At 32.2% G+C, this 17,461-nt stretch overlaps 1 protein-coding gene across 37 annotated transcripts in view; it reads right to left on the reverse strand.

Moving 5' to 3' along the window:
- Positions 1-17,461, reverse strand: part of RIMS2 (regulating synaptic membrane exocytosis 2) — a 621,959-nt gene that overhangs the window by 238,445 nt on the left and 366,053 nt on the right. For all 37 annotated transcript variants that reach the window (XM_047783459.1, XM_047783448.1, XM_047783463.1 and 34 more), the window contains 2 exons: positions 3,161-3,229; positions 1,026-1,182 (listed from right to left, as the gene is read on the reverse strand). In XM_047783459.1, the coding sequence (XP_047639415.1) occupies positions 1,026-1,182; positions 3,161-3,229 (226 nt within the window). The remainder of the gene's footprint in view (positions 1-1,025; positions 1,183-3,160; positions 3,230-17,461) is intronic.

Here is a 17,461-nt window from a genome sequence, read left to right on the forward strand (position 1 = left end):
TCAAATATTCCATCCCCAGTAAAACTCAAACATTTTTTTTCTCTTAATGAGGAACTGTTTAATTTATTAAAGCCACAAATTCAAAATCCCATTCTCTCTTGCACTTCAAATTTCAGATTCCAAGTTGTATTATCCCGCTAATAAGTCTACCACATTAGAGAAATTACTTTTCAGAAGACAATAATTTTAGTCCCATTTACAAATTTGGTTAATTCAACATCTTCACACATTTTAAACTATGTTTATAAATTAAACATAGTAGATTTTCTTAATTACTTCAATTTTCTAAATTAAGTAAATTTTAAAGTGCATAATAGTGTTACAAATTAGATAAGTTAAATTTGTTCTCTTAGCCCATTACCATGTATAAAATTAAAGTTACAATTAAAAATTCTAAGTCTAAAACTAATCAATTACCCATTTAAAATAAGTGCTATAAGACTATCATTCTAAATTTCTTTAAACATTGCAAGTATATAAAATGTGAAATTCTGCACATATTTCCTGTTAGGAACCATATTATTTCCATAGTTCTTATTCCATTAAGCCTTTCGGTACTTAACAGGATTCATCAGAGTTTTCCACTAGGCCTAAGACCTAGAGTTACTGATTTTTCAAGCAATTCTTCCCACTGCCTGTACATTCATTTTTTGTTTCCAAATGGTTGTTCTTAATTTTAAAGCCCCATCAAATGTTAATTTTTTCCTATTTGTTAAATTATCAATATCTATATCATTAGTATAATTAGTTGGGTCTAACTAGATCTGCTCAATATGTATATGAGACTGGAAGTTGGATCTTCTTGATAACTATGAACTCTCGCAATAATATAAGATATGTCATCCAAAGTTATAAAGTAGCCCATATTTCATATTACTCTCATATATAGACTATTGAAAAGCATTTGTATTTTTCCTTAAATAACTTTTTTCTATAATAATTTATCCTTAGGAATTTCTAGTAATACCTTATCACAAACAGGCTTATAATACCATCCTACAAATAAAATGAGTATGCTATCTTACCTTTGTGGAGGAGGGACACTGGGTGACCATGATCTAGTCCTTCCTATAACATCTACTCGGTGAGGAGACCCTGACGGTGAACAATGGTTTGACGACATTACTTGCTCTGGCACTGACAATGTTGAGCTTTGAAGATCTCGACCATTGTGTCGATAATCTAAAGCGAAAATATTGAGATTGTAGTTATCTACATACCAAGATCTTTTGAATTTTTTACTTTACTGAAAAACATAAGGTATTGGTAAAGTTGAAAGGCTTTGAAAATATCAATTGTAAAACACAATGGATAAAGCATAATTCTATGAAAAAATAATATTTTATAAACACCTAATTGAAAAGGAATGACAAATATTCAAACAGATAGATACGATATCCAAGGCATTCTGCTATGTAGAGTAAAACGTTTTTACACAGTTCATAATCTTCGATAAAAGACAAGTTTATTCTAAAAACATTATCATGTCTTCAATGACCTAGAAGAGCTTCAAATAGTTCTTTACAATTATAAATATTCAAAATAATTAACTTGACAAAAAGTTCATAATTTGCATAGTCTACTATTGTTTCTCTAAGAAGTAAACAATATTAAAAAGCATTCTGGATATCATTTGAAGTAAATATGTAAACTCTGACAGATTCCAAGGGATTTGAAATTATCTCCATACTGTTTTTATAAACATTAAAATAAGGACTATAGTATTACACTTTTTGAAAAGCTATGTTTCAAATGCCTTATTAAAATACAGTGTATAATGAAAAATCTATGTCTCAAAAATGACAGTGGATTTCAAAATAGTAAAATATAGGATATTGCACAGCAGCCTTCTCTCCTCAGTGGATTATTAAATGATTCACTATATATAAGAAAAAGTTAATACTAATGTTGAGACAAAAAAAAAACGATGTTTCATGATGGTGAAAAATAATGAACCCAGAGTAAACACTTTGAACTGTGTAGATTTTCTAAATACTACTCTGTAGTAGCAAAAATTATTCCCGAGTATTAATCCAAATACGAATGATTCCTGAAAAGTGTTTTTATCAAAAGATACAGTTCCTTTAACAGAATGAAAAATAATAAAATTATCAATTTTTTGTCATCTTGGAAATAGAAAATAAAAGAATTGAGATGTGCCAAAAATGGTACCATGATAAAGATATTTTTGATGAAGAAAATCTGATGTGGCTACTCAATACTTAATAAAGAGAAGTTGAAAATTCAATTAACAAAAGAACGGAATATAAGTATGAAAAAAAAATTTTTTTAATTTCTTTTTGTCTTTTTAGGGCCACACCAGTGGCATGGAAAAAATACTAGTTACATCCAAGCAAGAGAGCATAGGAAACAAATAAACAAATATGAATATTAATAATTAATATATTAACATATTGTTCACCTTTAGTGCAAAAAATGTTCCGCACTAGTGCAAAAAAGATAGTTATTGAATTTTCAAAACACAGTACACTGGTGGCATGAAATTTGATTAACACTCTAACAAAACTATCCAACAAAAATTATCAGTCATTGATGGAACTGCAGCACATCTTACCTCTAACAAAACCTGTTTTGTTCAGGAGAAAACTGGTTATACCTATGAAACATTTTTTCAGAATTTATTAAAAAATAGCTTCTTACCTAAAATACTAAATCATCAGGTAAATTTCTAACCATAAATGAGGCAATATTTTAAACTTCAATATCATAATTTCAAAATGTAGCTGTACCTCATACTTAATCAACGTAAAGACAATGGAAAATATTTCAAAAAGTTCATTCAAATATTTGACATATTTGGGTATGTTAGCGATGTCAAAATTATTTAATCTTTTCTCACACTTCTCAAATTTATAGTGAAGTCATTATTTAGTAGCTTATAAACAGAAAATTGGTAAGTACTTATGTGACATCTTTCAGAAAAAAAATTCAATATAACGATTGGTATAGGTATTCCAGCAACTTAAATTTTTCAGTTTAAACTTCCATAAGGCTCTTTTGGGGATGGGATAAAGAGGTAAGTTCTTTGTTATCTCATATTTTATCTATCTATCTATCTACCTACCTAGCTACATATTTACTGGTAATTAATGAGTTACACTTCCTTCTTATTACTATAAAATAATCGTGAAGGTCTTACCTGATACCACACCAATTCCATCATCACAGTCATAGTCAGATACCTCACTATCACTTATTCTCTTTGACCCTATGAAGCAAACAATAGCAATAATTTAAAATGCTGATCAATTAAGGAAAAACAAACAAAAACCTCACCAATCGGAAAAACAAACAAGAAAGATTTTGAATAGAACACTTGAGAATAAGGAACACAGAGAGAAGAAAAGTCATTAGCAGCTCATAAACACCTGTTTCATGTATAATCCACTCTGTGACAATATTATTCCTGAAATGTATGATAAAGTCCCTGAATGGCTTAAATCTTGAAATGATATTAAATAATGTATGTAAGGGATTCAGTGATGATTGATAAAATCTATTGGACAAAAAGCTGAGTCAAAATTAGGTCAGTTTTAGATGCTTTTAGACAAAGGCCCCTGGGTCTAGGTAAATTTCATAATATATACAATATGTTATATTCAAAGGCATTCAAGTGTCTTTTTCTAATATGCATGACTAATAAATTAAATATACCCACTTCATTTTTCACACTTATGGAGAGGAAGCATAATTTAAGACATCCTTCTTTTACTATTACCTTAGCTGTTTCTCTGCTGCTCTAAGTTATGAGAAGTTATCTACAAACACATTTACATTGGGAAATGTTACGTTTTCTAAGACAAAGCCTTAAAAATAATCATAACAAAACTTTAAATTGTTAATCACACTATGGCAAAAATAGCATTTAAATTGAATTCAGAAGAGCTTTGATGGCTAAAGCAGATTAAGTCTTCACAATAAGTATGAAATATAGAACATATATAAATAAACATTATAACTTTTTTTTTTCTTTTTAGGGCCATACTACAGTATATGGAGGTTCCCAGGCTAGGGGTCTAATTGGAGCTGTGGCCTCTGGCCTATGTCAGAGCTACAGCAACTCCAGATCTGAGCCACATCTGTGGCCCACACCACAGCTCACCGCAATGCCACATCCTTAACCCACTGAGCAAGGCCAGGGATCAAACCCACAACCTCATGTTCCTAGTCAGATTCGTTTCCACTGAGCCATGAGAGGAACTCCTTAACTTTTTTTTTTTTTTTTTTTTTTGCTTTTTAGGGCCACATCTTTGGCATGTGGAAGTTCCCAGGGTAGGGGTCGAATTGGAGCTGCAGCTGCTAGCCTATGCCACAGCCACAGCAACACGAGATCCAAGCCACATCTTCGACCTACAGGGCAGGTCAGAGCAATGCCAGATCCTTACTGAGCAGTCCAGGGATAAAACCCGCATCTTCATGGATCTTGTTGGGTTCATTAGCACTGAGCTACAAGGGGAACTCCCTATAACTTGTTTTTTTTAATACATCTTTTCTCCTATATGTGACTCAGGAATAAGCACACCTTACACAAGAGAATCCTTTATTAAAGCATTTTCCCCTTCCTTGGTATCAGAAAATATTCAATGATGAAGCCAGTGTTGCTATTTCAAAAGAGGACTTGATTTGTCTGTCTACTTCTACTACATATTAGTCATAAAATAGATTAAACTCTGTTATCAGAAAATAAATCCTTCCTTATAAGATTTATAAAACACTGAAGCTCATGTTGTATAAGGTGTGCAATGTTAAAAATTCAATTAAAACATTTAACGTGAAGTTATAACATTCTAGGAATGACTGCCAATATTTGCAACTACCTCTTAGAAACAACACCCCCATGCACTTTTTTTCTTTTGTTTGTTTTAATCCCTGCCCTCTTGAGAGAAGGAGAGTTGTTTTTCCAGGAAATACAATCTTGTTTTTCTCATTTTGGTGTTTTTTGTTGTTGTTGTTTTGTTTTGTTTGTCTTTTTAGGGCCACAGGTGCAGCATATGTAAGTTCCCAGGCTAGGGGTCAAATTGGAGCTGCAGCTGCTGGCCTATGCCACAGCCACAGCAACGCTGGATCTGAGCTGCATCTGTGACCTACATCACAGCTCATGGCAACACCAGATCCTTAAATTAACCCACTGAGAGAGGCTAGGGATTGAATCCATGTCTTCAGGGATACTAGTAGGGTTTTTCACTGCTGAGCCACAACGGAAACTCCTCTTTTTGATAGTTTTTGATAGAAGACACCTATCTTTTTGAACACTGGATGAACTCACTATTTTCCTTCCAAATCCATGTCTCAATGCTTTAGATCCATGTGAATCTGAGGCTTTTATAGCACAATTATGAAATATAGACTGCATTCCCCATAAGAGAAAGAATAAGCCACTGATATCCATTTCAACCCCTTCTATTTAACACTGTACTTGCATGACAGCAAAACACAGCAAGGGAAATAAATGAAAGGCATACAGATTATAAAGCAAGATATAACATAAACAAATAAATTAAAAAATCTTAAGGAAGCTAAAAAAACTTAAGACTAACCACTCAACTCAGCAAGGTTCTAATAGTCATCAAAAAATATATTTCTAGAGGATAAAAATGAACAATTAGAAAAATTTTTTCAAAACCACAATCATTTATAATAACATCCAAACACACGAAATGCTTAGGAATGCATTTAACAAAAAAATGTGCAACACATATATGCCCCAAACCATAAACCACCACTGTATTAGTTTCCTGTGACTGCTGTTTAACAAAGTGCAGTTGTAACAAAGTGCACTGAGCAGCTTAAAACAGCAGAAATTTATTGTGCCACAGTACTGGAGAGCAAAAGTCCAAAATGAGGGTGTTGGCAGTGCCATGCTCATTCTGATGTCCCTATGGAAGAACTCTTCTTTGTCTCTCTGGCTCCTGGTTATTTGCCCGCTACCTTTGGCACTCTTTCACTTGTAGGTGTGTTATTCCAGTCACTCAGTCGTCTTCTCCATTAAATTTCTTAAAGATTTGGCCTCTGTGTATGTCTATCTCCATTTCTAAATTTCCCTTTTATATGGTCAGCAACCATAGGATTTGGGTCTACAGTTATGACCTCAGAAATGAAAACTTGATTACCTCAGTAAAGAATCTATTTCCACCTAAGTTCACATCTGGAGGTACTGGTTAGGATGTCCACATATATGTTTGGGGAGACACAATTTTAACAACTATTAAAAATTAAAGAAAATTTAAATACATGGAGAGACTTTTTTGCAAATTTGGAAACCATAAGTACCATAAGTTATTAGAATAACATTCTCAGTGTGCTAAAAGAAAACGAAAGTTATTGGATGTCTTTTTTTTTTTTTTTTGGTCTTTTGCCTTTTCTAGAGCCGCTCCTGCAGCATATGGAGGTTCCCAGGCTAGGGGTCTAATTGGAGCTGTAGCCGCCGCCCTACACCAGAGCCACAGCAATGCAGGATCCGAGCCGTGTCTGTGACCTACACCACAGCTCACAGCAATGCCGGATCCTTAACCCATTGAGCAAGGCCAGGGATCAAACCTGCCACCTCATGTTTCCTAGTCCGATTTGTTAACCACTGCGCCACAACAGGAACTCCAAAAGTTATTCTAGAATTTATGTCTAGCTAAGCTTTTAGGAATGAAGAAATAAAAATATACTCAGAAGATCAAAGCCTGTTTCTGATTCTTCACTGAAAGAACTTTTAAAAATGTGTATTTCAAAATGGAGAAATTTACCCCAGAAGAAAGGAATGGGGGGGGGGGGGGGAAGAGAGTAAAAAGAGGTGTAAAAATTCAGATAAGTATAAACAAACTCTTTATGAACAAAATGACAATAATTATAACAATTACTAATTGGAAACCGAGGTAAAATTCTGGCAGAAATATATTAAATGGTAGAGGTGAGGTTGTAAATCAGATTTTTATGTTTTTAAATAGTTTGGGGGTAAAAGGCAGAGATGTTAATATTACTTTGTTAAGAATATATATCATAATTTCAGTAGTAACTACTGAAAGAATAGAGATTAAAAATAAAAAGTAGAGTGTACAGAAAGTTAGAAAGAAAGTTATTTATATGCATGTGTTTGTGTATGCACAGAATATCTCTGCAAGAAAACAGAAAATGCTGACAGTGGTTCATTCAAGGAAGGAGAACTAATATTTTAAAAATTGGGGAGTTTCCATTGTGGCACAGCGGAAACAAATCCGACTAGGAACCATGAGGTTGTGGGTTCGATCCCCAGCCTTGCTCAATGGGTTAAGGATCCGGCATCGCTGTGAGCTGTGGTGTAGGTCACAGACACGGCTTGGATCTGGTGTTGCTGGGGCTGTGGCGTAGGCTGGCAGCTGTAGCTCCGATTAGACCCCTTGCCTGGGAACCTCCATATTCCGCGGGTGTGGCCCTAAAAAGTGGAAAAAAAAAAAAGGAGAGATGAAAGATTTTCTTCACTATATACACTTATCTTTATACCATATGAATGTATTACTTAAAATAAGTAGCAAAATTTTCCATATTTCATTTGTAGATGAAAAGCATTTATGTTCTCTATCTGCTGAGAGTATGTTCTATTAATTCAAGATGGTTAACTGTGTAGTTCAAATTATTAGGAGATTTTCACTATGATTGTTTTTTTAAATTTCCCCTTCCAAATCTTTCTGGTTTTTAAAATAGGTGTGATATAACCAAATCTAGGATTTTAGATGCTCCTCCAGCTCCTGCTGGTTCTCCTCCTAAACCTTCCTCCAGACCTGTGCCAAGCACATGGGTAGATGCACACAAGGACATCAGCTTATTTTGTCAGTCACCCACAGAATTAGGGTTAAAGGGAATGAGACAGGCACAGGTTCGAGTTTGCCCTCATGCATTCTCGTTTTCCTTGATTTTCCTATTTTTCATGCATTGTACCTTCCCAACCTGATCCATGACCTATAGTGACCTCAGAGCCACTGCTGGTTGAACAGCTCCAGACTTTTCACTAGGTCCCCTCTGTGGTCTTTGCCAAGTGACTTTCCTCAGATTGTCTAATCATACTTTTACAAACTTTACAAAGAAGTCCCACTTTATCCTATAATTTTATAAAGTTTAATCTTTATAATAAATTTCTTACTCCATACCTCTATTAGTGCTTCAGCTTTCTGGTTAAACTTTAACATATAATATTTAATTCTTAAACTATCTACAGTATTTTTTTTTTTACATGGTACAAGAGAGAGAATTTAATTTGATCTATTTTTTTTCTTTATGGATAATTTCTTTCAGCTCTTTAATTAAATTGACTTTTTCCCGCTCTTGGTCTGACATGTTACTTCAGATCCTCACACAAGACAGTTTTATTATATATAAAATTCTGCTTTAGGATCTCTACCTATTCTACCGATTTATTCTCATGCCAGTTGCACACTGTGTTAAATATATTAAATGCTGAGATCTCGTCAAAGAATTACCTCCTCCCTATCCTCATAAGAAGCACTCTAGCTATTCTTGTCTCTTTAGATCCTATACACTTTCCATAAAGATACCTGATAAGACTGGAATTGAACCTGAATCTACAAATCAAATGGGGAAATTGACTACAATGTTGAGTCTTCCAATCAGTGAGCTATGGCATACATCCATTTATTTAGATGTTCTTTCATTTTTTAATAACAGTTTTAAACTTTTCCTATGCTAGTTTTATACAACTTTTATTAGATTTATTCTCCGTGTTGGATATTCTCTGTGACAACTGCAGATTACATCTTTTAAAATGTATTTATTCTGTTTGATACTTGCATATAGAAATGCAACTGATTTTAATATATGAAGCCTACATACTGTACATACTGCCCTCTTGATAAACCATATTTGTCTTTAGATTTTTTTCAAAGTTTGAGGTATATAATCATATCACCTATAAATAATGATAATTTTATTTCTTCCTTTGAATTTTTAAGTCCTTTGAATTCTAAATTCTTGTCTTATTGAACTAAGACCTCCATTACAATCATTCTCTTGTGTGGGCTTTATAAACAATAATTCCATCACTGGCCATTAATAAAGAGATTTCCTGTAGATATTTAACAGACATTCTATCAAGTTGAAGAAGTTTTTTTCTAACCAATAATTTGCTAACAGATATGATTACAAATTTATGTTGAATTCTATCTTTATTCATTATTGAAAATGAACATAGTTTTTCTTCGCTAATATGTAAATGTTTGTTATCACAATAAAAGATTTTTATAAAACTTTTGGAAATGATTTGTTATTTTTAAAAGCTTTTTTAGTATAAAAAAACACTTCCTGGAGTTCCCGTCGTGGCGCAGTGGTTAACGAATCCGACTAGGAACCATGAGGTTGTGGGTTCAATCCCTGGCCTTGCTCAGTGGGTTAAGGATCCGGCATTGCCGTGAGCGTGGTGTGGGTCGCAGAAGCGGCTTGGATCCTGCATTACTGTGGCTCTGGCGTAGGGTGGTGGCTACGGCTCCGATTAGACTCCTAGCCTCGGAACCTCCATATGCCACAGGAAGCGGCCCTAGAAAAGGCAAAGAGACAAAAAAAAAAAAAAAAAAACTTCCTAAATATAGGAGTGAAATGGAAATAAGAAAAGGAAATAAATTTCCTTTCTTGAGTGATTTTGTAAACTTGGTATAAAAGTTATGTTTACTGTAGGTGAGCCTGGAAATAGTCTTCCTTTATGTATGTTATATGCCAGTGTTTTATTAGATTTAGATAACTTGTTAAAGTTTAGTATAAATCACCTGTAAAAACATGACCCGATCTAGGGTTTTATTCTTTAAAAAAGTTTTACTTTAGCTTTCAACATATTAATAATATTTGTGGTTATAGGAATGTTCCAATTTTATTTCTTACCCAGTTTAAACAAATAGTATTTTTCTAGGAATTTGTCCATAATGTGTCCATATTTTCCAAGTTACTGGTGTATACTTATAGATGGAATTCCATTAACTTAATTGAACTTATAATATCAACTTTATCTGAAATTATCTCCTCTTTTACTCCACTATTTGTGCCAAATCTGTTCCTAATGTCAGAATTTTATCTATTTAATTATTTTTTCCTTGTGTTAGTTTTATATTTCATGCATTACTTCGCATTATACATAATTCTTAGAATTATATATAAAAGGAATAATACAGTATATATTCCTTTTGACTCTCTTCTTTCACTCAGCATAATTATTCTGAGTTTCATTCATGTTGTTAGTGTATATCAACAGTTCATTCTCTTTTATTGGTGAGTAATACTCCATTTTTTGTCTATACAACAGATTATTTTTCCATTCCCTAGTTGAGGGTCATTTGGGTTGTTTGGGTCATTTGGTTGTTTGAAATAAATATTCGTGTACAAGCTGTTGTATAGATATACACTTTCACTTTGGTAAACACCTAGGAGCGAAATGGCTGGGTTATATGGTAGATGTATAACTTTTTTTTAGAAATTGCCAAAGTATTTTCCAAAGACATTATAACATTTTACATTTCCACAAGCAATCTATGCAAATTCTCCATTTTAACAATTCTAATAAGTGTCTAATGGTATTTCATTTACATTTCCCTAAAGACTAATGTTGAAAATGTTTTCATATATTTATTTTCCATCCATATGTCTTCTTTAATGATCTTTCATATCTTATGTCCACATTTTATTGGTTGTTTTTCCTGTGGATGAGTTTTGACAGTTCTCTGTATATTTTGGATATCAATTTTTTACCAGATATATAATTTGCAAATATTTCACCCAGCCTATGGCCTGGCTTTTCATTATCATTAATAGTGTACTTTAAAGAAAAAAAAGATTTTCATTTTGAGGAAGTCCAATTAAATGGAACACAATTTTGATGCCCTAAGAATTCTCTGCCTAACCAAGGGTGACAAAGTTTTCTCATAGGAGTTTTATAATTGTAAGGTTTACATTGATCTATTTTGAGTTGACTTTTGAATGGTGTGAAATGTGGACAGAAGTTCATTTTTAAAACTATATATATCCTTTTGTATCTGGCATCTTTGTTTAGCATATTTTTAAGTTCAACCATGAAGTTGTATGTATTAGTACTCTGTTCCCTATTATTTATAGTAATCGATTGTATGGATTCCACTTTTTGAACATTATGCTGTACATTCATGCACAAGTCTTTGAATGGATAATCATTTTCATTTCACCTCCTTGTCAGTGAACTGCTAGGTCATATGGTAAGTATATTTTTAATTTTTTAACAAACCACCAAACTGTTTTCCAAAGAACTGTATCATTCCACATTTCCAGCAGTAAATATATTAGGGTTCCAGCTTTTCAATATCCTTGCCAAAATTTGTTATTATCCATTTTTATTATATTGATTCTAGTGTATATGAACTAATAATATGGTTATAATTTCCATTTCACAAGTAAATAATGATTTTAAGCATCCTTCCATGTGCTTATTTGTCATCCATACATCCTCAACTGTGAAATCACAATTCAAATTTTTTGCCTACGTTTTGACTGTATTATTTATCTTCTGATATTGAATTTTAAGAGTTCTTTATATATTGTGGGCACAAGACCTTTGTCAAACATATAATTTGAAAACATTTTCTCCCAGTTAGTGGCTTATCTTTTTACTTTTTTAATGATGTTTTGAAACCAAACATTTAATATTTTTATGAAGTCCAATTTATTTCTTCATTCTTCTATTGATTGTGCTTTTGGTGTAAAAAAAATTTCATAACCCAAGGTAATATAGATTCTCTTCTATGTTTTTTATCTAAGAGTTTTATATTCTTAGCTCATAGTTAGGTCTATGATCCATTTTTAGGTTAATTTTTTTGTGCATGGTGTAGGTATAAGATAATCTTTTTAACATGTGGATAATTCAATTGTTCCTAAACTATTAGTTAAAAAGATGATTCTTTCTCCACTGGATTGCCTTGTTACCTCTGCTGAAAATCAAGTCACCATGAATATAAGGGCTTACTTTTACTTCAAAATTCTGAATTAGGTTCCCTTTATTTCTAGGTTTATCATTATGCCAGCTCTATAATATTACAATTACTTAACTATAGTTTTAAAATCAGGAAGTGCCAGACTTTTTTGGCTGTTTTGAATCCTATGCATTTCTGTATAAATTTTAAGATTAGCTTTTAATTTCAGTAAAAAATCCTGTTTAGATTTTGATATGGATTAAACTGTAGATGAATCTGGGGGAGAATTTACATTTTAATATTGAGTCTTCCAATCCATAAATGTGAAATATCTCTCAATTTATGTAAACTGTCCATTAATTTTTCAGCAATTTTTTGGTGATTTCCTTACTATGCACTTTTGCACTTGTTTTTAAAATTTAATCACAAGTATTTTAAACTTTTTCTATTTTCAATGAAAATATTTTAAATTTCCTTTTCAAAATATTAGTATATATAATACTAGTACATAAAATACAATTGATTTTGTATATTGCTCAAGTATCTTGGGACTTTGATGATATTGTTTATTAGTTTTGGTAGTTTTCTGTGAATTCTTTACAATTTTCTACATACAGAATCATGTCATCAGTGAATAAAAAGTTTCACTTCTTCTGTTCCATTCTGAATGCCTTTTATTTATTTTTCTTGCCTGACTACCTTAGAGTCTCCAGTGCACTGCTGAAATAAAGTGGTAAGAACAGACACCCTTGCCTAGTTCCCAGTTAAGGGAAAGGAATTCAGTCTTTTACAATTAAAAATTGTGCCAGCAACTTTGTAGGTTGTCTTTATCAGACTGAGGAAGTTCCCCCCTATTCCAACTTTGCTGAGAGCTTTCATTGAGAATGGATGTTGGACTCTGTCATAGCTTTTTTATCTCTTCATATGATTACATGGGTTTTGTCCTTTTTTTCTATTGATATGTTGAATTGATTTTTAGTTAGTAAGCCAACTTTACATTACTGGAATAAATCCTTCTTGGTTACAATGTATGATTTTTTACATATTGCTAGATTTGATTTACTAATCTTTTATTGAGGATTTCTACGTTTATACTCAGATATTTAACTGTAGTTGTCTCGTGATATGTTTGTCTAGCTGTGGTATTAGGATAATATTAGCCTTATGGAACTCACTGGAGAATATTTCCTTCTGATTTACGCTCAAGGAATTTTAGAAGGATTGGAATTTCTTTTTATACATACCACAAAATTCACTGAATTCATCATTGGTGAAGCTACAAAGCTGAGGCTTTTTTGTGTATGGGGGAAGATATTCATTATTGGTTCAGTGTCTTTACATGCTACAAGTTTATTCAGATATTTTGGATCAGTTCCTGTAACTTTTGACTCTCTAGAAATTTGCCTATTTCATCTACATTGTTTAATTTCACAGCATAAAGGTGTTTATTATATTCCTATGTGATTCCTCAAAGTATTCCCATAGTAATCTTTTTAATTTCAGTTAAACTGGTAGTGATTTCCAATGCATTTCAATAATTTGTCTTTTCTCTTGGTCAGTTTTGTTGAGATTTTCAAAGCACCATAGTCAATTCCTTCTTAGTTTTGTTTCATTTTGGTTTTGGTTTTCATCAACTCTCTATTTATTTTCTATTTGTTCTATCTGTTCTTTATTCCATTTTTACTCTTTTTCTGTATTCTTTTGGATAAAATAAGTACTGTTATGGTTCCATTTTCTCTTTTCTGTTATTAGCTATAACCCTTTGTTTTGTGGTTTGAGGGCTTAACTGTACATATTTAACTTGTTACAATCTTCTTTCAATTCAAATACTACTTATTATATAGTTTAGTATAAAAACACTACAGTTATATGCTTTTGTTTTTCTTCTCCTAACCTTTGTGCTGCTGTTGTCATATATTTCACTTTAACATATATTACAAACCCTATACAATATTGATATTCACTTTAAAAGTCAATTACATTTAAAGGTATTTAAATAATATGAAAAAATCTTATATATTTACCCATGAAGTTACTATTTTGGGTATTCCTCATTCTTTTACACACCTATATTCTATATCTCTACGTGATATCATTATTCTTCTGCTTGAAGGACATCCTTTAACATTTGTTATAATACATGTTTTGTAGTGATGAGACCTTTTAATCATTTTTTGTTTGAAAAAGTATTTTGCCTTCATTTTGAAAGAAATATGAATGGGTATAAATTCTAGATTGATAATATTTTTGAGTACCTGCACTGTTCCCAATGAAAAATTAGCAGTTATCTTTACCTTTATTTAGTTATGTAATGAGTTTGTTTTCTCTGGATGCTGTAAGATCTTCCACTTGTTATTGGTTTTAAATAATTTAATATGCTTTGGTATATTATTTAATGTTTCTTGTGCTTGGAGTTCAGTGAGCTTCCTACATATGTGGTTTTATGGTTTTCATCAAATTTGGACAATTTTCAGCCATTATGTCTTCAAATATTTTTCTCCTTTCCCTTCTCCTTACCTACAGGGACTTAAATTACGTGTGTATTAGGCAGCTTCCAGTTGTCCACAGTCCACAGATGCTCTGTTATTTTTTCAACTTCTCTTTTCTATTTATGCTTCACTTTGCATAATTTCCATTGTTGTATCTTCATGTTCACTAATGTTATTCTCTGAATGTTTGTCATCAATGCCACTTAGTATATTCTCATTTCAGATGTCATAGTTTTTCATTTCAAGATGTTTATATTGGTTCCATTTATATCTTCCATGTCTCTCCTTATATTCTGAACATAAGGAATACATTTCTATAACTGTCTAATATCTACATCTACTAATTATAATATCTATACGAATTCTTGTTTAGTTTTGATTAATTCACAACCTTTTTAAAGGGTCTTTTTTTTCTTTTCTGCATACATGGCAATTTTTAGTTAGAGGCCAGCCATTGTGAATGTTACACTGCAATATGTTGGATATTTTCCTATTCCCATAAGTTTTCTTAAGCTTTCTTCTGCATGGAGTTGTCATATTTAGAAATGCTTTGGTCTTTTCACTTCTTGCTTTAAAATTTTTAGTGTGATACAATGTTCAGTCTAGAGTTATTCTCCACTACTGAGTTCAGAAATTTCTGCATACTCAACACAATGTCCCATAAACTTGATGTTTCCTGACTCACTGAAAAAAAAAAAAGACACTATTCTCAGACACCATTACCTCTAATCCTTTCAGGGGGTTCTTTCACCACCCTTGGGTATATTCCTCCATTCATTCATGATCAATACTCAGCTGAACACTTGCGATGACTCTCTGTGGATCTTTGTGTTCTCTCTCTGCACAGTCCTCTCCTTTCTAGTAGTCTGTCCTGTTGACTCTAGTCTTTGGTCTCCCTGAATTGAACTTTATTTCCCTGTAACTCAGAGAGTGCATAGGTTGCACCTGGGTATCTCCCCCCATGCTGTGTGCAGGAAACTCTCTTTAAGATTGGTAGGTAAGGGGAATTTTAGGGTTCAACTCATTTGTTTCCCTTCTCTTAGTAATTACTGCCCTTAGTTGCCAGTTACCCAATATTATTCAATGTTATTCAGGCATTTCTCCATTTGTATTGTTGTCAGACAAGGTGAGGAAAGTCCAGGCCCTTTTATTCAATTTTAGTTGTAAGTGGTAGCTTTCCTCAACTTCAGTGTGCTATTCCTGGGGTTTTAAAATAATCTCTTCTTAATATTATTCAAGGAGATAATTTTTTAAAATATAAAAGTTCATTAGACTAAATGTATTTCAAAATATTTACCTTACTAAAACTGCTAAAAACAAGGGAAGTTCCAATACTCAGTTTAAAAACATCAGTTGAAGTATATTGACATATACTACTCTGTGCATGTGTGAACTTAAAGGTCATAATACATTGGAGTAATAAAACTAAATCTATTCAGTTTCCTTGAAAGATATGACAAAATGGCTAAAATGATGGAAACTACAGCAAATAGTGCAGTTTTAATTATGTTTTAATGCGACATACTGAGAATTTTTAACACTGTCCCTCAAGTGAAAATTACATTCATATAAATTCAAAAGTTCAGAAACGGTGCACATAACACAATGTATACTGAAACACAGTTCACTGATGAAATAATATATTAAATGAGACAAGATTAGAGGCACTGAAATCATAGATCACTATATTTCAAGAATTTTTTTTTTTTTTAAGGGCTGCATTTGTGGCATATGGAAGTTCCCAGGCTAGGGGTCAAATTGGGGCTGCAGTTGTCGGCCTATGCCACAGCCACAGCAATGGTGGATCTGAGCTGCAACTGTGACCTACACCACAGCTCATGGGAACGCTGGATCCTTAGCCCATGGAGTGAGGCCAGGGATTGAACCCACATCCTCATGTATACTAGTCAGGTTCTTAACCCACTGAGCCACAACGGGAACGTCAACAAATGATTTTTAATACCAAAATTATAAAATGAAGATACTGGAAAAGTTCTACAAATAGGAAAAGGAAGTTAGTGACATTTTGTTTAGGAATTTAACATATGCAGAATAGCCAGACAAAGCACAAAACAACAAACCAATTAAACTGAGCATATGAATACATGCATTAAACACTGTGCATGCTAAAATTTACCTGAATTATATGAACATAAGGCTTTATCTGGAAAAAAAATGTTAAAATGTCAAAAATATATTTTAAAATCTTTATATGCTAAAGGGACATTAAAATCTAATTTCTGCTTTACATTACAGACTGTAGTTTAACATTTTCATTTAAAAATTTAAAAGGACATACTAGTTCAGAATAAAATAACAAAGGAAAATGCATTGTAACTAAATTAGTAAAAGCTCAATTTATAAATATGTTTGTAGAAACTTTGATTAAATGAAATGATTACAGGCTAAGAGAAAAGCACATATTAGTAAGAGAAGGTACATGAAATAAAAAATTAATAATAGGCCTGCCCTGTATACTAATGGTTATTATTTCTATTTTATACCATGTGGCCATATAACATACTATGTAATATAAGAGATAATTGTTACACATAGAAATTTGGCATGCAAGAATAAACTAATGAACTGAAACTGAAGGGATCTTAGAAAAGCATTATTCATATTGGAATTCCTGATTTTGGAAAAAGCATATTTTAAAATTGATTATCTTTTTGGAAGAAAAAACTTTGAAAATTTATAAAGGACAAGTTATTTTGATATTCTCACTCAATGAAAACTATAAATGTAGAAATCATCACAAGTTAGCAGAATAGAAATTAACTCAATTCTTCTAATTAATAAATATCTACTATCAAAGGGTAGCGAAACATTAGTATATTATTCTTACATTGAAAGATAAGGAGATTATCATCTGAATATACACTAGAAATTTAAAGGAATGTATGAACTATCATGCCACAAAATACTGCAGTAGGGAAAAGGGGGAGGCCATAATACCTGAAAAAAGTAAATATTTATCCTGATACATCTAAGCTATTAGCCAAAAGGTAATAAATCTAAATGTTTTAAATATAAATCTAATGTTCATTT

Source organism: Phacochoerus africanus, chromosome 6, assembly GCF_016906955.1.
Source record: "Phacochoerus africanus isolate WHEZ1 chromosome 6, ROS_Pafr_v1, whole genome shotgun sequence".
NCBI lineage: Eukaryota > Metazoa > Chordata > Mammalia > Artiodactyla > Suidae > Phacochoerus > Phacochoerus africanus.